At 37.3% G+C, this 22,761-nt stretch overlaps 1 protein-coding gene across 4 annotated transcripts; it reads right to left on the bottom strand.

The window, feature by feature from the left end:
• Positions 1 to 2,203: 2,203 nt before the first annotated feature.
• Positions 2,204 to 10,063, bottom strand: LOC140871085 (uncharacterized). 4 transcript variants are annotated; one of them, XM_073273532.1, is made up of 9 exons: positions 9,910 to 10,063; positions 9,148 to 9,236; positions 7,785 to 7,858; positions 7,614 to 7,708; positions 6,691 to 6,799; positions 5,547 to 5,560; positions 2,889 to 2,990; positions 2,582 to 2,809; positions 2,204 to 2,483 (listed from the first exon to the last, which is right to left on the bottom strand). In XM_073273532.1, the coding sequence occupies exons 1-8, from the start codon at positions 9,958 to 9,960 to the stop codon at positions 2,654 to 2,656; spliced, it is 690 nt and encodes a 229-aa protein (XP_073129633.1). In that variant the 5' UTR covers positions 9,961 to 10,063; the 3' UTR covers positions 2,204 to 2,483; positions 2,582 to 2,653. The 4 variants fall into 4 exon arrangements, with proteins under 4 accessions (XP_073129633.1, XP_073129632.1, XP_073129634.1 ...); XM_073273531.1 differs by having other exon boundaries at positions 2,204 to 2,472; XM_073273533.1 differs by having other exon boundaries at positions 2,204 to 2,472; positions 2,582 to 2,733.
• Positions 10,064 to 22,761: the final 12,698 nt, after the last annotated feature.

The following is a 22,761-nucleotide window of genomic DNA, read 5'->3' as shown; positions in this document are numbered from 1 at the left end:
CAAAATATGAATAAAGGAAGCCCAAAAGAAGCGGCCAAAAGCGACCAAGAGGCTCTAGCTAAAACTAGATCTAAGATAGGGGAGCCCGGATAAATCAGAACGGGCCAAAGAAGCGATGTGGGTGGTAAGAGGAACACCAATCTCCAACAAACAATGCCTATGATCATGAGTCTGCCGCGCCAACGCATCCGAAACCGAATTTCCTTCCCGATAGATATGCGAGAAATGAACCGGCCTATTTCGCACCAAAACACGCGTCCTCGAGACAATATGATCCAAATCCCAGTGGCACCTCCGAGATCTAAGAATTTGAATGGCTATCTGGGAGTCGGTCTCAATCAAAAGGGAAAAAAGTCTAAGGTCAGAACAACGAAGAATACCCCTTCCAAACCGCCCAAAGTTCAGACTTCTTACCCATAAATTCATAAACTTCAGAAACTTTTCACCACCCAAATATCAGGAACGAATCACGATTCACGCTTTTACATCGTGCTCTTGAAAATCAATGCAAATGATTACAAAAACACATTATCATGCTTATCTACCTATCGAAAATTACATATATCTTGAACGGTGGTTTTAAAAGCGTAAAAAACTTGTCTGAATTCTGACGTTTGGATTTAATCTGGACTGGGGAATGATTTAGCCTCGAAAATCTGAAGAATTCTTGCCCTATCTTTGGAAGCAGATGAACGTGAAACGTGGGAATGGGGAGAGAGTAGGCGGCATTCAAAAGTGAGAAAAATAAAAAGGTTGAATGATTTTAGACGCCTGGATAGTTTGTGACTAATGGGCCTAAAAGTCGGCTTGTTAGTCTCAAACACTAACTTTTAAAAAGTTCTTCTCCCAAAATTAAAATTGCAGTACAACTTTAAAATTACATAACATGGAATATTTCTTTCAAAATATTGCCCAAATATTTAAAATTAAATATAAACATTTTCTTAACTTTTTCGAGGCTAGTCTCGTTCCTTCGATACAGTTTAAATCCAAACTGAAAAATTTAAACAACTAGAATAACATTAAATATCAGACCTGAACATAACACCATAATATCACATAGTATTTAAACTCATAATTTAAAATGCATAAAATAATCTAACAATTAAACATAACAATTAAATATCATAAATAACGTGCATAAAATCATATAAGATTATTCCAAATTGTCAGATCGAACTAGTGAACTTTTGGACCTTACATTATCACTACTTTTTAATATCAATTAAATTTTTGTGTATATATGAGAAAACTTTCATAAATGATATATATGCTAATTTTTGGTTCACATTATTTTGAAATTTGGTGGGATGTTATCACTAATATTTTATTTAAGTTAATTTTTGTTGTCCATATATGTGAATGCTATATGATAATGTACCAATTTCTGATTTAAAATTGATAGGATGTTAGCATTACTTTTTATTTTCAATTTTTTGTATACATAAATATGTGAAAATTTTCACAAATGATATATATGATAATGTACCAATTTTTTTATTCAAAATTGTAAATTTGGTCGGATGTTATCATTGCTCTTTAATTTTAGTTGATTTTTATGATCATATATATGTTACAATTTCATAAATTATACATTTGATAATATACCAATTTTTGGTTTCAAATTTAAAATTTGACGGGATGTTATGGATTACCAAATCACGAGTTAAGCTTGAAGATTGAGACTCAACTATGTTCATGCGGAACATAGATCATTCTCTTGGACATGCAATGACACTATATTGATCGAATGAGGCTCGAAAACCATGTTTTAGAAGAAAAAAATCATAACAAAAAGCAATGCTGGTCATAAAGTACTTATTTCGAGAATGACATCGACACATTCTAATCCAATATTATCTTTTAAATTCCAACGACGACAGTATTATTTTATTGTATCATAGACAATGAAAAATCAACAAAATTTAAGGTCAATCACTGTCTCATTAAGGACTTCTTTCGAAGAACACCATTTTTAGTCGGGCCTATAAATTTTGATATGTGATAATAATAACAACCAGAAAAATTCGACCACAAACATTGTATTTAAAAAAGTTTTTCAAATTTTGTATAATAATTTTTTTGAGTTTTCTAATTGTACGATCAATAATTTATGTTTAAGTTATTTATTCAAATGTTTATACTTACTCATTTTAATAATCAATTATATAAAATAATATTTCGTGCATCGCACCGATGAAATAATAGTTTTCTTCAAACAAAAACTCGAATAAGCTAGCAAGCTACAAGTGACAGCCCATTATAGGTATTGCATGTGAATCGAAAAATAAAACATACATTTAATCGAATATCGATTGTAGAGAAGGGATTTCACAGCACCTACTATCAAATTGAGCAAAATACCTACCATCTTCAAAACAGATGCGTTTGTAAAATTTCGCCTTCGAATGTAATGATCGAGTAATGCCGTTACTACACCACAACAAAGGACTCATCCCGTTACGAACTTACCTGCAAGAAAACTTCCAGCTCCATTCATTTAAGAGAACACAGATTGACAAGACTGGAACGGATCGTAAATCAATAACCTCGAAGAAAACAAAACCTTCTCGCCACTAACCTTGCTGGGCTACTAGAATTGTGGTCATGGACATAATACGGATAGTTCATTTTGAAACCTGTCTCCACCAATCTAAACAGATGATTCTACTTCAACGGAACTTTCCGCTGAATTCTCAAGCTCTAATGTAGCGTTGAACCCGAAATTGTTTCCTGGGATAAATACAGCCTTCAGTTCTTCGGCAGTTTGTACGGTGTTAATTTTGTTGTCCTTAACAGTTAGATTTTCCTGTACAGTAAATTGATAAAAAAGGCTAGTTGAGCTCCATCAAGTAAACAGTAAATTGTAAAAACATCGAGGGACTTGCCTTCTTTGCATAATCACCCAATGTTGACGTAATGATTTCTTGAATTACGAACTTAGTAACCCGATCTTCACCAAGAATTTGTAGAAGGAAGTCCCGTGGAACCTGCATGAAAACGGAGTTAGAGATTGTAGATGTTTCTGGAGCATGCCAGGAACAGGAACTTCTGGGAGAAATAAAAATAAGAAGGATACATGTCCATTTCCCTGTACATTATTCATTTAATTATATACTTCAATCAAAGAAGAGACACTGTTTTAATGCTTTTAATGATGCAATCCTAATCGAAACTCTGTGAAGATTTTATATCCTTTTTAGTAACTGAGTGAAATGTAAGAATAATATTTATGATGAGTATCGAAACTAGCTTCTACTAGGGAAAAAAAACTAGCATTTAGCTAGGGTTGGGAGTTTGTATACAGAGTTCATCTCTGGAAAAGAATTTCTCGTTTTCAGTTTCATTCAATAGATTTTTTCAAGTGCTGATGATTGTGTCTAGTCTCTAAATCCTTGTGGCCAAGTAAACAGCAGCCTAACAAAGAAAGAGAAGGAAAGGGGGAGTGAAAACAATTGGGGTCAGAACCGGTTGACAAGGGAGGAGGGGAGTGCATCTATACGGTTCAGTTACCGACCAGCTCTCAAGTCAATCCATGGAACAAACAATTAAGGCATGAGAGAAAACTGCAAGTTTGGGGACGCAGGGAAGACTCCACAAGACCAAAACTGAGGAGGCCACTTGGAAAGACAATATCATGTCATCCATGCACATTCCAGATTTCAGTCTTGATGACAAGACTGTTTTTGGGGAGGATGGTATTGTTAGGGACTCAAATATAGTTATGGGTTTTAACCTTTAATATATCGAGCCCAAACCTAAAGAAGGCCCAAGAGTCACAAAGCCTAGGAAGAATCTAGAGAGGGAGAATGCAATAAATACCTGAAGAAGAGAATGGTCGTATTCATTCGGTTATTTCTGTGTTCTGAAGTATTGAGACTAGCTTCTACTAGGGAAAAAAATTAGCATTTAGCTAGGGTTGGGAGTTTGTATACAGAGTTCATCTCTGGGAAAGAATTTCTTGTTTTCAGTTTTCTACTTTTCTTCAATCGATTTTTAATGCAAGTGCTGTTGATTGTATCTTGTCTCTAAATCCTTGAGGCCAAGTAAACCAGCAGCCTAACAGAAACCCTATAAAAAACCGTATCACGGAAAATGTGTCCGTCTAATATGCCACAAACAGGTGTCAATTTAATCAAACTAAGCCACTTAATCTTATTTATGGATCAACATATTGTACATGAACTATTGGCTCTACGCACAAGATCATCAGGACAGCCACCTCTTCTCTATGAAAAAGGCACAACCGAAACAACAGTTGAATTTCACAAGTTCATTCTGTGGAGACTGGAGAGTCTCCAACATGTACTTGACTGAGAATTTGGTGATGGGACTCTACAGGATTATTATCCAAGTCCCTGAGTATGTGTTTGGATGAAAGAATTTGGTGGATTTGATTTCAGATACGCGTGTAAATTAACTCAAATTTTCAAATTCTTGGATTTCAAATAACTTTTAACGGCTGTACAAACTATTTTTTAACCAAAGCAAATTATTTCAAATCCTTAACATGAGTCATTCTTCCAAATGGATTTTCAAATCATATTCTTCAATCCAAACACAAACTAAAGAAATTTGGTGAATTTGATTTCAGATACGTGTGTAAATTAAATCAAAATTTTAAAATTCTTGGATTTCAAATACTTTTAACGGCTGTACAAACTATTTTTCAAACAAAACAAATTATTTCAAATCCTTAACATCCGAGTCATTCTTCCAAATGGATTTTTCAAAAATCTTAGGCTTCAATCCAAACACAACCTGAAGAAATTTGTGTTTAAAGCAGAATTTGAAATGATCATTGGGTTATGAGTACTTAAAAAGAGCAGGGACCAAGCTTCTTTAATGCAAAATTTTCGTTCTAGATTTTTAATTAACTTTGACAATGACAGAGTTGCTCATACAGAGGAAGCACAATTGGATTTTCTCACGTAAAATTTATGGTCCAGATGTTGGCCCGAACGATGAGCGATAATTCAACTATCAGGGGAAGAAATAATATCTGATCAGGACCTATTAATGCATCCTTGTGAGACACAAATTTTCTTGTGGTAATAAAAAAAGCCTAGTATTTACATTAAGCTCATAAGTTGGCTAGAGCTCATTCATCATAACCTTTAACAAAATGTATTCAGCTCTCCAACAGCCTCCTAATCCATATAAACTAGTAGCTCATGAAAGGGATAGATTTTGCATCAGGTCAATCATGATTCATAACTATAGATCCATAAGAAACGAAAAATTACGGATAGTTAAATTAATTCTCTTTCTTGTCAGTTAATCTTTTCACGGAGACCATTTGTAAATGTACAGTAGGGATGTAATTGATGCAGCTTCAAACGGATTCATGCTTGGGGCTAAACTATTATCATGTTAAAGTAACATCCAAGGATGGAATCCCCTAAAAGAGACATTGAAGTGGAATAGTGATCGATGCTGAAGCATAAATATTTCACAGGTTACAAAATAATGGCAGAAAGAAGTAACAAAACGAACACGTATTTAATGACAAAAAATAGAATACAAGAGAGTCGAAAAGAATTCACCTTTGACGTTTTCCCTGCAGAATTCATCATACACATGAAAAGATCAAAGAATAAGGAAACCAATATTAGCAAGTGCCCGGTAGTTTAGAGAAAAATATAATAAATAATTATGATGTTGTATCATGTATGACAAGAAGCCATATGCTGAAATAGCCACGAAAATGATAATTATTTTTGGAATTTAAAAACTTTTAAGGCACCTGACAGTGAGCTAATGGATTAGTTTAAGTACTTTCAGAAAAAGATGTAAATATGTAAAAGAAGGTCTTAACTCATGCTCAATCATTTGATATCAATTCATAACATAACATACAATAATCCAATAAATCCAACATAGTGCAACAAGGTCCATCCTAAAGCTCAAAACTTCTGATAACATCAAACAACCTGTGATTTGCAGCAGTATTTTGCACATCTGACTGCCTTAATAGTAAGAAGAATCAAAGGAAATTGGACTAGCAGCAAAATCTAATAAAAGCTGATAAGGCTATTACATTTTATTTCTCCTCCCTCCCTTCCCAACAGATTTACCCAAGCACAAAATATCATCGTTAAAAAAGTAAAAGAATAGTAAATAATAAGATAAGGGCATGCAAAAGAACGACAATAAGTAAATCGCATATAAAATGCACCCATATTGACCACTTTTAAGTAAAAACCCTGAAAATTTTCAACATTGAGAAATCGTTGTTACATGACAAGCTTCCCACATGTTCTTTCTTGGTGGTGTTTTACACCTCCAAGCAAATACTCGTGTTTCTAATAGAATCATGATTCACAAATTAATATCAGTATACTATCCTAACCAACATTCTCCATTGCTCGGACTATTGAGAAAAGCTTTCAAAAGATCCCCAATCCTTTAAAAGATTTAAAAAGAACCCCAATCCTTGAACCTATCTTGGTTATTTATATATCATTCCTAAATTACCAGGTAAAATATAGACTGCATCAATTAAGGTTAATGATTGATGATTATATCTATTTACTATCAGAACTAATACACAAAAACCTGAGAAACTTTAACTGGATTTTAGCTAATCATTGAATATTTCCCATTACCAGGCAGAAAGAAATGCAGAGCAATTCAAGAAGTCGACTCCGATAAACGTCCCAAAATCGGAAAAATTTTACAGATAATTACCTCCTTTTTCCCTACGAAAACCAGGAACTGGTGGTGCCGTGCGAGCTAAATTCCTAAGAATCTTTTCAAACACTATCTCCGTCTCCTTTCCTGTCAAATCAACCCTCACCTGAACACAGGAAATTTTGTAAAGGATCAATGCAAAACACTCAAGTCTGAAGCTTGATTTTCAAAAGTAAAATGTAGGGATATGTCAACCTATACAAATATTTTCTACGTAGGGTTTTATTTTCCAGTCCTGTGTTCACGAATTTAAGATTCTAATAAAATATAAGTTTTTAAAATTTCATCAGAGACGAATAATGTGATAGGAAGAGTCTCAGCCATCAATTAACAATACCATGTGTATATGCTACTGCAAATGCTTTGAAAAAATTCACAGAGCATGATACGACAAGAAATTGAGAAGATACATAAAAGAAGAGAAACCGGCATACAAGAAGAGAAACCAAATATAACTAGACGATTGTGTGGAAGTTAGAAAGAAGTTAGATGGAGTTAGTAGTTAGTTTAGTAGTTAGTAAAGTGGGTAGAGAAAATGTATAAATACAAGTATACCAATGTAACTCATTTACAAGATAGAATATGAATAAACTTCTCATTCTTCTCTAAATTCTCTCTTTATCTTCTCTGTTCTTCTCTACTTCTCTAGGAGACCGGCCATCTCGAATTGGCTTCCTAACAGAGCACCAGAGTTTCAGAATTGTGGGATACCAGCCACAGAATATTCACTGGTAGATTAAAAGTCATCTTTTCAGGTGAAAAAGTATGTCTTTCAGTAGGCAAAGCTGTTATAGAAAAACTTTACTAATTGGAACTTAAGTATGTATTTGCACAAACAATAGTAATATCAATAACAGACAAGAAAATCTGAAAGACAGAAGTTAGAAGGTGCATGAACCCTAAGACATGCTCATTCTCACCTGCATCTTATTTTCCTCTTTAGACTCCACGGTTATCTCAGCATTTTTTATTCTCACATCATTGTCTGTTGGATCAGTAATTGTTGCTTCTAATCCTGTATGCGTGCATGTAATTATTCTCAAACAAGGAAAAACTAAAATTTGCTTGTCTACATGAGCTTTTGATATTACCGGAGCCAACAGCAGATAATGGCTTCATTAAACATCTATCACTTGCCTTTGCTAAGCTCCAGAAATTTTGCGACCTGACACTCATAGGCAGAATCAGTAATGCATAGGTACATCCTCTCAGCATAGTAAGAAGGTATTAAGACAAAAAGACTAAATCATTGCTGAAAAAATTTTAAAAAAATATTAAAACCTGAAAAAAAAATGAGACCGAAATTATTCATACAATTCACCATCTGGTGACGTTACTGAAGTAATGAAACTTTCCATTTACATAGTTTGTCGAGCATTGTTGTGTTCTCAAGACTAGTCAATGGAAATTTGCCAACTTATGCCACTTTAAAAAAGAGAACTAGAGAGGTGCAAATCATTCATGCTAGAAATAGTTTCTAACACTCAAGGGTAGAGGCATCACCAAATAAGCCATATAGATTAAAAAAAAAAAAAAAGAAAAAGAAAAAAAAAAGAAAGAAAAGGCAAAGCGTACTTAGTGTTCCAAATTTGTCCTCTCTCAAACTACAACATTAGTATTGCTCTGGATGATATCGGACTGCCAATGAACCTTACATGGGAATTCTTTGATATTGGAACAAACAGCACAGAGGCAACAGATTTAGGAGAGTAATGAATGATTATTTGCTCTATTCAGGATCCTCAAAGGAACAATTTCATTTGACAAAGTACTTTGTTTGAGCTTGTTTATGGGGATGGTCTGGTGATCGTGCATGGGATTGATCATTAGCAATGGAATGATTGCACAATGACTTTCATGCTGACGCCATTAAGTTGTGAGCAATGTTTTTAGGTGTAATTGGCATAGCAGTACCAAGTTATTAAATAATAACAAACAGTTTGCTGCTGGAACACATTTTTGGATTTAAAAAAAAGCTTGTTTCTGTATTGATTTAGAAGCGCATGCCCTTCTATCTCAGGGAACATTACAAATAGGTGATAATTTCATAAAGAAATTAATGTTGGATTCCAGCTCACTTGCATAAGCTTCAGTAAATCCCTCAAGTTGAGATTGATATGATTATTAACTTCCAAAAAATATAAATAACCTGCTTGACTTATCAGTCAAAATGTCAACCATCACCAAACACTATATTCAAGATCTAAATTTCTGTTGCACAGTAGTCATCAACCTTTAACTTTGAGGTTTGTTTTACAACTACTTGATGGATGAGATTATAAGCATTGTATTCAAAAAATAATTTATTAGATGGGACTGGTAGAGGTCTTAATTTTCTCCAATCAAATCACCATACAAGAACGTAACATACACAGATTCAAGCACGAACTCACTACTGGATGCGGAGCCATCATTATTGTAATCGTAAATCTTATAAATTGACACATTTTCTACCTCAGGCACAATAATTTGGTCCCCAGATTATATTTGTTAGGTGCGGCACCACCATTTAATTTAACATCCTTCCAAAAGCCAGCAACATACTGTATTCATGATAAAGCATGAAATGAGCCAAACAAAGATTCAGAAGAAATAAAAAAATATGACACTACAAAGAAACATCAATCTACCCAACTAAGCACTATATTTTTATTCGTATAAAAAAATTACATGATAAAAAAATTAGAACCTCGTGTGCAGGGTTACTTTTTTTTTTTTTTTGGGCTGTGCTCGTGGTGCATTTCGTAGATGGACAGCAGCCGCCTCACCATTAAGGTCTATTACCTTAGTACACGCCCAACTCATTCGAGAAATTCTACACTTTAGCATATTTGGATCAAATTATTTCTCTTTGCACTTAAGACTGTTAAATTTTCGTGATATCATTCTAAAGACAACATTAAGTTCTAGAACTGAAGGTCATGATTTCGTTCTATTAGCATTTACAAGTCACAAATTGAATATAGTAATAAGCATTTGAAAGAATGACAAAGTAAATCATTAAATCCAAACACAGCTTCATATACTCTCAAACTCCTTAGTTTCTGGGTAAAAAAAGAAAAAAAAGAACACTACTGGTGTGCTAATAGAACCACGTATAGCACCTGAATCAACCCAAGTCCATTAAAGACACCAAATGATTATGAAAGTTAAGCAATCGTCTCTTTGAATTATTAAAGAATGTTTATCGGAGAAAAAAGTGTAGAGAAGTGTTACTCGACGAGATTGCTCGAGGAATGATGACGTCAGAGGCGTCGCCATTGCCATTGATATATCGAGAGTGGAGAAGATGAGGTGGTGGGGATGAGGAGAACATTTATATACACCCCAATTCGGCTTCCCGCAGTCTTGGCGCGTTGGCAAACCCAAATCCAACCTATTGCCGTGGGTTAAACTATCCATTCCTAAAAAAATAAAACAAATATTTCAAAAAATTTAAAAACTTGGTTTGGACAACTACGTATAAAACGTTTTTATAAAATTAATTCTTTTTTTAAAAAAAATTATAAAATTTTTTGAAAGTTGTTTTTAAGAATAAATATGTGTGATAACCCTGAAGGGTCGAGTATGGGTGTTCTCGGGGAAGAAGAGCATAGATCGGGGATAGACATCCTCGAGAAGAGACCTCGGGAGCTCAGGCATAGATTGGAGGAACTGATCAGGAGTAGCGAGAAGTATGAAAGGATGATAGCTCGGTGTAAGACTGTACTAAAGGGAAGACTGAGTCAAGAGGTCGTCCGTCGTTCTCATCGATATTTCAGGGACCCATTCCCCCTAACTCCGCACTCAGGCATGACCACAAAACATGGTCCACGATCTCATATCGTGGTCATGACCCGAGAATCTCGGGAATGGTACAACCGCACAGTCCTATAAATACCGCATACTTCACTTATCTAAAACACATACTCTCTACATTTTTTATGATTTTCTCGTATAAAATTTTTTGCTGACTTAAACATTGGAGTGGTCATGCTCAAAAATCTTTCGGAGTCCCACAACTCTCTTTTGTTTGAGTGTGTGCAGAGCCCGGTGATAAGTGCATGTTGATTCATTATTTTGTGATAACTTTTGGGTCGATTTTGCATGTATTCGTTTTGTGTTATCATCATTTAAGTGTGCTTTTATTTTTTTTCATGCATATTGTCTACACATCACTTTTCTTGGTTTAATTGTAAGATTTATGAAGAAATCAAAATTTTTGGGCAGAACTTCCCATGCTCGAGCGGGTATTTCTTACCGCTCGAGCGCATGAAGGCAAAGTTGCAATTTTTGGACAAAAAATTGCGCGCTCGATCGGGTACTTCTTGCGCTAGAGCGTGCCTGGAAGAAATTTTTATTGTGCGAGGCAGAAAACTTGGCGCTCGAGCGGGAATTTCCTGCACTCGAGCGTGATCGCGTGAAGGAGTTTTTTTTATTGGGTGGACTCTTTTAAAAAGGATACAAAGATAATGGATTCTAGGGGAGTATATATAAGAAATTGCATCAGATTTTCGGGATTAGTCAGACTGGGATCGAAAAACACGACGGCTAGGGCTTGGAAGAACTTGAAGAACGCTTCATCTTTTCTTCTTCTTTGGTTTTTGTTGATGATTAAAACCTTGGTTTGGATTATGTTTTCGTTTATGAAGTAGACTTTTTCTTATCGATTAAGACCACGAGATTGGGCTGAGACTGATTTATGTGAACACGTGGATTATTGTTTAGGATTTTTGACTTATTTAAATTATTGATTGTTGGATTTATCATGTTGTTTTTGTGAATGATTTGGTCAATTATTTGCTTGATTGGTATTCTCTGTTTGCATTCTGTTTACATTTGATGTCTTTAGTTTGCATTTGTGTTTCTTTGTAGTCTGCATGAGTCTCAAATCAAAATACGGATGATTCCATGAAGAAAAGTCAGGCCTCAGTGACGTCAAAACACATTCACTAATTAAAATTTTCCTTAAACTTTTCACAATACACCTCTACATTGAGCGTGAACAAGTGTGTGTAATGTTATTTCAGTGGCATGTATTTCAAATAGAATCCGTTCACGAATGCACAATGACTTAATTAACACATCAGTGCAAGCATCCCTCTCATGTACTCATTCCTTCTTATTACATCCAGCAGTCACATGTCCCTCGGACTTATCAAATGAAACATGGTCTTTTGTGTAATATGGGCAAAGTATGTCATGAATAATGAGCATGAATGATCCATATGTTTCACGTACTGCCGGATTTTGCATCCGAGATACTGCAACTCCCTACATTCCCCCCTACTTAGCCTTGGACTTGGATGGATTAGAATTTCAATCCCCTTATCCATGGCCTCCCCTCACCTTACAATCTCCTTCTATTTCTTTTTTTTTTCTTTTTCGGATTTCTTTTTACAAGAAATTACTCTTTCAAGTATGCGCATATGAATCAATCTAATTGTCTTACGAAGGATTATTAACCATTTAGGCTTCATGAGGATGTTTAGAAATTTTATATCAGTGGGATGGAATGATTCTAGTGCAAACAAATGGATGTGCCGAGATCATATATGTGCTACCAAAGAGTACGCATAATTCACAAGATGAGTTCACTAGACACCTAGTGCCGTGCAATAGTCATGCAATCAAAACTTCATCATTTTTGGTACAATTCATCGGTTTTTAACAATTGTGCAGTAAATATTCACGGTTCAATCAAAGGTTTCTCGGTTCAAGTCTAGGGCCAAAGCAAAACAATTTCTCACAATCATCATAGCCATCATGTCATCATCCAAATTTGATATGAGACTCATGCATACTACAAAGAAACACAAATGCAAACTAATGACACCAAATATAAACATAATGCAAACAGAGAATACCCCCCCCCCCCTCCCCCAAAGCTTAACTACAACATTGTCCCATTGTTGAAAAGACACACAGAAAGCATATATAAACACAACATGACATAAACAAAATGAAAATTAAGCTAAAGGCAAAAGAAAAATGAAAGACAAAACTGCCCTGGTCTAATCGGCGTTCTCCTCATCCTCCTCGAGCTTGGGAGGTGGTACACCAGATGGAAACTCTCGTGGTGGGGTAGCATACTGAAACTGAAAATGAGGTGGGTACGACGGTAGCACCGGATAAATGGATGGGTCCAAACACATTTGGGTCGCCATCCCTCGCATCAAAGCATCCATAGAGGCGAGATGAGCATTAGTCACAAGCTGACACTCATTCTGATAATGAGACCAAGCGGATAATTCGGTGAAATTGTCAGTGACTGAACGACAGCGGGGTTGTGGTGGTGTTGCTGCTGCTGCTGCCGCGGGCCCAGATTGATTGGAACTAGCGGTTCATCAGCTGCAGGGTGTTGCAAAGAGCTGGTGGATTTCGATGAAAAAGGCCCTTGAGAATCGAGGTAGAGTTGTCTTGTGGAATTTGTTCAAGACTGAATTCTATAAGCGTTTATTTCCAGTGTCTTATAGAAAGGACAAAGGTGTTTAGTTTGCCACTCTGAAGCAAGGGAACATGAACATTGAGAAGTATGTGTCTAAGTTTGATAGATTGCTGAAGTTTGCACCGCACTTTACCGATAATGAAGAAGAAAAAGCCAACCAGTTCATTAATGGCTTGAACCCAAGATCTTCACGTTGGTAAACACTACTAGGCCTGATAATTTTGCGGATGCCATGAATCATGCAAAGGGAGCTGAAGCGGGTTTGATGAGACAGAGGGGAGCTCAGCATGTGGCTCAGCAGCCGAGACAGTCTCAGAACCAACCATCTTAGTATCAGAACTAACCGTATCAGTATCCTAATCAGTCATCGCAGTATCAGAACCAACCACCGAGGTTTGAAGGAAGAAGCAGTGGAGGTAACAGAAGGGATCACTTCAGAGAAAAGGGGAAATAGTTCAAGAATCCAGGGAGCAGTTCTTCTAGCTCCAATGGCTCGAGACAGTTTGGTTCAGGACAGAGTTCTGGATTTTCATCTATGTTTTGCAAAAAGTGTGGAGGTAGACACTCCCAAGAGCAGTGTAAAGGATTTTTTGGGAACTGCAATACTGTCAGCAGCCAGGGCACTTTGCTAAGGTGTGTCCTCAACGAGGTAATGATCGAGCTCAGAGTGGGAGTTCTTCTAGACTGACAGCTCAGCCTGAGAGGCAGACTTCTGCGGTTTACTCCTTCTAGCCTCAAAACAGAATAGACAAGGAGGTAACCCGAATGCGAACCAGCCTCCGAAACAACAAGCACGAGTATTTGCTCTGACTGAGGATTATGCTGAGGCAGCACCTGACGATGTTATAGTAGGTAACTGTTCGATTTTCGGTTATTCTGCTCATGTATTGATTTTTACGGGTGCGTCTCACTCTTTTATATCTGAGAATTTTGTATTGATACATGCCTTGCCTTGTGAGCCTTTGCCTGCTGTAATAGCTGTTACTTCACCTTTGGGTGGGGGAATTGTGTCAGTAAGATTGGTTCGGAACTGTGAACTACGTTTTGAAGGTAACGTGATTAATTTTGATTGTATTGTGCTTGGACTGTCAGATTTTGAATTTATTATCGGTATAGCTGCTTTGACCAAGTACATGGCTACCGTTGACTGTTTTCATAAAGTAGTCCGTTTTAGACCGGATATGGCAGAGGAGTGGAAATTTTTCGGTAGGGGTTCTCGAACCAGAATTCCTTTAATATTTGTTTTGTCGATAACTCGTTTGTTACAAAAAGGAGTAGAGGGATTCTTGATCTATGTAGTGGATGTCCTGAAATCTAGCCCAGAATTGGTTGATAAACCAGTGTTTAGAGAGTTTGCTGACATCTTTCCAGACGAGATTCCTGGACAGCCGCCTATTCGTGTTATCGAATTCAGCATTGATTTATTGTCAGGTACACAACTGATTTCCAAAGCTCCTTATCATATGGCACCAGTCGAATTGAGAGAATTAAAAGAATAGCTTGAGGATTTGATTACCAAGGGATACATCAGACCTAGTGTGTCGCCTTGGGGTGCTCCTGTTCTCTTTGTGCGGAAGAAGGATGGTTCTATGCGGCTCTGTATTGATTACCATAAACTGAATCAAGCAATGGTAAAGAACATGTATCCTTTACCTCAAATAGTTGTCCTTTTTGATCTACTACAGGGTTCTTCTGTCTATTCGAAGATTGATCTGAGGTTGGGATATCATCAGCTGAGAGTGCGAGATGAAGATATTCCTTAAACTGCATTCAGAACGAGGTATGGTCATTTCGAGTTTATAGTCAAGCCGTTCGGTTTGACTAACGCTCCAACAGTTTTTATGGGCTTAATGAACCGTATCTTTCGGCGTTATTTGGATGAGTTTTTGATTATTTTCATCGATGATATTCTTATCTATTCGAATAACCGTACTGACCATGCAGAGCATTTAAGGATTGTCTTGCATATTTTACGGGATGAACAATTGTTTGCCAAGCTGTCTAAGTGTGAGTTCTAGTTGGATCGAGTTGTCTTTCTCGGTCACATTATTTCTGGAGATGGGATTTCTTTCGATCCCAGCAGGATAGAAGCGGTTATGAATTGGCCTAGACCAACATCAGTGCCTGAGATCCGAAGCTTTATGGGTTTAGCTGGTTATTATTGTCGATTCATCAAGGGATTCTCATCTATTGCAAAGCCGATTACCCACTGGCTCTGAAGAATGCACCTTTTATCTAGACTGCAGATTATGAGGCTAGTTTTGTTGACTTGAAGAAGAGACTGACCACTGCTCCGATTCTATCTATTCCATCAGGTACTGGAGGTTTTACCGTTTATTGCGATGCTTCTCATCGAGGTTTGGGATGTATTCTTATGCAGAGGAAGCATGTGATAGCTTATGCATCGAGGCAGCTGAAGCCGCACGAGACTCGTTATCCGGTTCATGATCTTGAACTCGCGGTGATCATTTTTGCTTTGAAGATCTGACATCACTATCTTTATGGTGAGTCTTTCGAGATCTTTTCTGATCATAAGAGCCTTAAGTATTTATTTTCGTAGTCAAAACTGAGTATGAGACAAAGAAGATGGTTAGATTTGTTGAAATATTCGAATGTGAAATCAAATATTATCCGAGAAAGTCAAATGCAGCTGCAGATGCTTTAAGCCGAAAACTTTGTTCTTTATCTCTTTCTACTATCGGTGTTTCTCAGTTGATCGATGAATGTTGCACTTCTGGTTTGGAGTTTGAAACAGATAGGAGAACTATCAGAGTGTTTCCTATTCAAGCCGAGCCAAAGTTAATTGTGATGATCAAAGAAGCACATAAGTCTGATCCGAGCATTCAAAATTCGGTAGAGAAAGTCAAATCTGGGCATCAGTCTGAGTTTCAGGTTAGGGATGATGTTTTGTTTATGAATAACCGTATTGTTGTGCCTGATATTTTTGAGTTAAGACAGCGTATTCTTTGAGAGGCGCATTGAAGTCGGTTCAGCGTTCATCCTGGGGGTCGGAAGATGTATAACGATATGAAGAATTAGTTCTGGTGGAAGAAGATAAAGAGCGATGTTACGAGATTTGTATCCCAATGTTTGAACTGTCAGCATGTGAAAGAAGATAGGAAGCGATCGGGTGGTCTGTTGCACAGTTTAGCTGTTCCTGAATGGAAGTGGGATCACATTTCGATCGATTTTGTCACGAATCTACCGCGATCTGTTCGAGGATGCGATGCTATTTGGATAGTGATCAACAGATTGACGAAGTCTGCTTGCTTTATTCCGTACAGGATGATGTATCGTCACGATCAAATGGCTGAGTTGTATGTTAGCAACGTTGTGAGATTGCATGGTGTGCCGAAGTAGATCGTTTCAAACCGAGACCCTAGATTCAACTCACACTTTTGGAACAGTCTTCAAGAGACACTTGGTACTCGATTGCATCTGAGTACAACATATCATCCTCAGACTGAATGACAGTCAGAGCGGACTATCCAAACTTTAGAGGATATTCTTCGAGCAGTAGTGCTAGACTTTGGCACTAGTTGTCAGGATTCTTTGCCTTCTGTCGAGTTTTCTTACAACAACAGTTATCAAGCGAGTATCGGAATGGCACCTTTTGAGGCTTTGTACGGTAAGAAGTGCCGATATCCTTTGTTTTAGGACGATGTGTCCGAGTCACCAAATTTGGGACCGAATATGCTTCGAGATATGGCAGAGCAAGTAAAGATCATTTAGATTAGAATGAAGTCAGCTCAGGATAGACAGGCGAAGTATGCGAATATCAGACGTAGAACTCTGAGTTTCGATCAGGGAGACCGATTATTCTTGAAGATTTATCCTTTCAGAGGCAATGTTAGATTTGGAAAGAGAGGGAAGTTATCTCTGAGATTCATCGGACCAAATAAGATTCTCGAGAAGTTAGGCAATCTTGCCTACAGACTTGCACCTCCTCCATCTTTATCTGGTATTCAAAACATTTTTCACGTCTCTATGTTGCAGAAATATAATCCATATCCTTCTCATATTCTTCAGCCTGACAAGGCCGAGCTTGACGAGACTCTGAGCTACTTTGAGCGACCGATTCAGATCCTTGACCGAAAGGAGAAGCAGCTCAGAACCAAGTTGATTCCTTTGGTGAAAGTTCAGTGGAGCCGTCATGGAGTCGAAGAGGCAACTTGGGAGACAGATTCCGATATGAGACAACGGTTTCCAGAGTTATTCGGATGACGTGAGTTCTTCTTTATGTCTTAAGTTCTTTATTCTATCTTATGTGTTTGATTTATCTGATTTCGAGGACGAAATCTATTCTTAGAGGGGGAGAATTGTAATGCCCCGAATTTATCTTAATTGAGTTTATTTTAGTTAATCGGAGCTTATTGAATTCGAGGATTGAATTATTATTGATCAGGGTCAATTTTGCAATTTTTGTAATTTTTGGGACTAAATTTTAAATTTGGACTTTATTAGATAATTAAGCTTGCTTTGACTTGTCTTCTTCACTTCATTCCTCCTCCAACAAGCCTTCCATACATTGAAGAGCTCCAATCGTTTCTTCAAGATTTTCTTCTTCGGTTTTCGGTCGATCCGTCCGGTAGAATTTAAATTCGAAGTTAGTTTAGCGATCCCGGCATCGAATGCTTCGTTCTATCGTAAGTATTTCTTTGATCAGTTGTACTTCAATTATTGGATGTTGTTAGAATCGAACGAGTAATCAGGGGAAACAATGGTCCTAAGACATATCCGGATGTCAACCACAACACATAAGTAGATCACAAAAAGAAAGTCGAGGTGAATCTTACTCACATCAACATGTGGCTCTAGAACCAAAGAAAAATTTCAAGAAGTGTAAAACATGAACAAGATTTTATTAAGATGTTCAACCAATGCCATAGTAGCTGAATACAACGTTGACTGACGTCATACGAATTCATAAATGAACCAAGGATGTGCAAAAAAATTTTAGATACTCAAAAATATATGTTGCAATGGATACAAGCATAATTGAAGAATAAGGAAATAATGATCGGAATAATAGTTCACAAAATTGAAAGGCTCGTAGTAACCGACTTACTATTTCAAAAAATCATACTTTCCCAAATAAACAAAGAAAAACTCAAACTATCTGTGAGACCTCGATTCTAAACATCTAATCTCGGAATTAAACAACAATAGGGCATTCAAGATCCAAGATTAAAAGTAATAAATATTTTTATTTTTTTTTTAAACAGTGCTCGCTCGATCGGTAAAATCTTACCGATCGAGCGGGCCAAAACAAACCAACATACTGCCCAAAAATTCAGGACCCCCGCTCGATCGGTAAAATCTTACCGATCGAGCGGGCACAAAATATCACAACCTCTGCCTCGCTGAAAGGGGTGCTCGCTCGATCGGTGAAAGTCTGCCGATCGAGCGAGACACTCTGCCCAGAAAAAGAATTGGTTTTTCTCTCTTTCTTTCAATTCAATCTCAACTCAATCGATAAGACAACAAGATAAATTCCATTCAACAAGATATATAAGTATTCAATTCTAAGTTCATACAATTCTTCAAAATATAACAAGCATGCTTCAATCTAGTTTGAACTTATACAACTACAAAAAGGAGTTCGAAAACGTAAACGACTCCTAAACATCAAAGTCTCACTTCTATCATCTCAACCACCTAGTCATGCTGCCTCTGACTCGGTCCTGCCCCACCTGTTGCCAAGTACACATACAAACAAAGACAACAGCCGGATAATCCGGTGAGAATACAATTCCCAGTAAAATAGACTATCATGCATATCACTTAAAACACATCAAGATATGACATGTATCAATTTCCAAATATCTATCGCACCAATATAAATCAAGTAATTCATCCAAGTACTGAATTAAAATGATATGCATGTCTTTAAAACTTTTGGATTATCAGACTCAGATAATCAAATGGAATTCTTCTTTCTTTCTTTCTTCGGTTTGGGATCCCGAGGTTAAAATATCCAACAATCACACCGAACTCCCCTCTCGAGGTGGACGACGCATATTTTAATCCTCTAGACTCCAGAGCCTTATAGAGAGTTTATTTGACAAGGTATAAAATCTCCAACCAGGTCACTCAACTACAATCTCTAGATCGTCTAATCAAATTGAAATGAATCAAGGCTCAATATGAATGCATATGTCATCTCATGCATTCTAATATCATTTCAATCGTCAGTTCATATAAGCATTCAATCATGCTTTCATTCATCAATTCAAATAATCATTCAAACATGATTTCGTCAATATAAATGCATATATAATCTCATGCATTCAAATAAACATTCAATCAAGCAAGTATGTTATTTCTTCGGAACACTCGAATACAGTCTAATTCGAGTTAATCGTTCCATTCAATTCTAAGTCGTCTTTTACCTTATTCGCTTCGAAGGTACTTCAATCGACTTCAATCTTCCAACTGACCAAAGCTGCTACCTCGCAACTCTGCTGACTTCAATTCAATCTATCATAAGAGGTCAATAGGATCAATATCGACATCCAAAAGCTCAATCAAACTCGATACGATCAAAATATTGAACGATATCCAAAACTCAAACTGACGGCATAACGGTTATAAACTGATCAAACCGAAAATGCAGACAGCAAGATATCAATTCAATAAACTCAATTCAATCATCAAACATCATTTCCAATCTAATCCCAACACATCCCAAAACTCCAATTTTCAAAAATAACAATAAAATTCATATCAAATCCGATCGTCGTTATTTCTTCGAACCGTCTTAGATATACTATCACAGATATCTCATAATCATCCTCTCCGAATATAAATTAATTCTAAAGACATCCAAAAATTCAAACCTCTTAGAAATAAGATAAACTTACTTCCAAACGGAGCACTCGTCGCTGTGATCGCAAATATCAACTTCAGATCAAATTCCAACGGACGGATCGAGCTAAAAAGGAAATCCCAAAAGCTTGGAAGCTTTTCTCTCGCCTTCAATGGAGGGAGACGGATTGGAGGGGAAGGGTGAAGTGAAGAGGAGACTAGTCAATGCTTCTAATATATAACAATTCCATATTTTGCATTTTAGACCCTGAAAATTCCAAAAATTGCATTCTAGTCCCTGATCAAAATCGAATCGGCCCTCGACTTCTAAAATCTCTGATTATCTCAAATAAAGTCCATTAAGATAATTTCGGGGCGTTACAATTCTCCCCCTCTAAGAATCGATTTCGTCCTCAAAATCAATCACTGTTCTATCACAAGGTCGATGATAAAGTCAAAGGATTGCAATAAGAATTTACATCTCGGGACTAAGTCCAGAATCTGCTTCCAATCAAACTCTGAATCGTTCGTCTCAATTAGTTCGACATCTCAATCAATCAGAGAAGTCAAAAACTCTAGTAGAATACTTCATCAACACTCCGTCCGTCTATCAAAAGTCAACTCATCGTCGTCAGAAAAATCTTCTAAACTCAGTCACAATTCGAATCATCTTACGTTCTAAACCAAGAGACAAAGGGAATTAATCTCAAAATTCAATTCGATCAACGTCTACTCTCGCACAACTTCTACAATGTGCCTCCAATAACTCGTCAAACTCTGTCGTTGCACGAAATTTCTACAAACATCAAGAATTCCGTCAACTAGGGCTAAGTCGAGCACTACTACTCAAAGCAATTCTTCTAAAGTTCGACTCATCTGATCTGGTTGTCCGTCGTTCTGAGGGTATCGAATCAAAAGTAGTTGAAGTCAACCACAAAATTCTCTTCAAAGTCTATGCCGAAAGAACAATGCATCAAGGATCTCAGTCTAAACTGACAGACTTCGGCAATTCATGACATCTGACAACCTCTGACAAGTTATCACTTCTCTCCTCTTCATCATAATCATTATGTACAGAAACCTGTGATGGATCCTATTTATCGGTCAATCAAAATCAGACAGCATGTATTATTTGATTGCATGATGTATATGATACAACATGTCATGACTGTATGTTGAATACATGAGCATATTGATCCAGTATCTTTGAGATATCTTATAGTAGTAGGGTGCTCGCCCTACGAGTTGTGGATGGTTTGATACGAAAGTCTTGTGTCAGGTCACCATTATGGTTGGACACTTGTACTAGTATCAAGTCACCATTATCCACTGGGTATATGAGCCACCTCTTGAGATGATGGCGCAGCGTGCTATATACCCTGGGCCTGGTTTATGAGCTTGTTTCTTGACCTGAGTGTGTTGGTACCCAGTTCACTTGCATACATGCACGTATAATACCGTATACTCATACTATCGTACTGAGCATTTTATTCTCACATCCCGTACTTTGTTTCTAGACACCATATTCCATGGGGCAGGTCTGCGGTTGGATGAGGCGGGTGGTTCCAAGAGGTCTTAGGCGATTGATGACCACCATAGATGTTTGTATAAGCTTTTGATTATTATGTATTTGGGTTAATACATTTTGGATTATTCAATATGGTTGTATAACAGTATTTGCAGATTCCTTTCTTTGGAATTGTATTTTGTCGGATTCTGCTGTTATTTTTGATTATTTGTTTTAAATTTAAATGCATGCTTAAGCTTCTGACTAGTAGATGATCACAGTGCGGGTCACTACATTTATGTATCAAAGCATGCATAGTAATCTTGGGATCTATAATGTTGAAATTGGAATTAACCTTTAATAATCGTGTATATGGCGGGATATGGTGACGAAAGTAGCCATGGCAGCATAGGTGGGAGTTGGGGTGATGAGGACGACGGAGAGCATCATCGGGGCCATCATCACCATCGCCATGATGATCGTAGGCATTTCAGTATGCATAGGTTCATGCAGATGGGTCCTAAACCATTGATCGGAGGAAAGTCACCGGAGGATGCGAAAAACAGGCTGCGGCATGTGGAGGTTTGTTTTCGTGAATTCAGATGCACTGAGGAACAAAAGATGGAGACTCTTGATTTCCTTGTGGATGGACGATCTCGGAAGTGGTGGAGTTCTGCATCTGCACCCTTTATTGCAGCTGGAGGAGCTACATGGGAAGAGTTCCTCACAGGCTTTTATAAGTTGTATTTTTCTCCTGCACTCCAACAAGAGAAGGTAAGCAAGTTGCTGAGTTTGGGTAAGGATTGATGTCGATCGATGAGTATCAGTTGAAATTCTTTGAGTAGTTGCCCTATTGCCCCCAGATTTCTGACATTACCGAGGCAAAGTACAATTTGTTCCTCCAAGGCCTTAATCCGGAGATCCATGATCGAGTTGCTGTGGGAGATGAATTGACTTATGAGGGATTAGTAAGTCGATGTCACTAGGCAGAGGACAGTATCTGCTGTAACAGATATTTCTTTTCGTCTAGACCCGCGAGTTCCTTGGGTCCCCGTGCTCAGTCTTTCAAGAAGTCTGGTTCTATTTCTTCTTCCTCAGGATCCAGGGAAGTGATGCACTTTGGAAAGAAGAATCAAGGCCCTTGCAGACATTGTTGTGGGAGTCATCCAAGTAAAAGGTGCCGGAAATTTTCAGGGGCATGTTTCCACTATGGGGAGATTGGTCACCTGAAAAATGATTGTTCACAGGTCGGGGGATGTAGCGACCCTACCCAGATCCACTAACTAATAAGAGTTAAGATCATAATTAAGCATGCATTAAATAAATC

Source organism: Henckelia pumila, unplaced genomic scaffold (genome assembly GCF_033568475.1).
Source record: "Henckelia pumila isolate YLH828 unplaced genomic scaffold, ASM3356847v2 CTG_38, whole genome shotgun sequence".
Classification (NCBI taxonomy): Eukaryota; Viridiplantae; Streptophyta; class Magnoliopsida; order Lamiales; family Gesneriaceae; genus Henckelia; species Henckelia pumila.
Note: the sequence above shows the minus strand (reverse complement) of the source record. Positions and strands in the feature narration are given on the sequence as shown.

Coding starts and splice junctions, on each gene's coding strand:
- LOC140871085 (XM_073273532.1), bottom strand. CDS start 9,960: ATGGCAATGGCGACGCCTCTGACGTCATCATTCCTCGAGCAATCTCGT. Junction 7,859..9,147: donor ACCAAATTATTGTGCCTGAG/GTAGAAAATGTG, acceptor TATGAGTGTCAG/GTCGCAAAATTTCTGGAGCT. Junction 6,800..7,613: donor AAGAGGAAAATAAGATGCAG/GTGAGAATGAGC, acceptor TCCTGTGTTCAG/GTGAGGGTTGATTTGACAGG.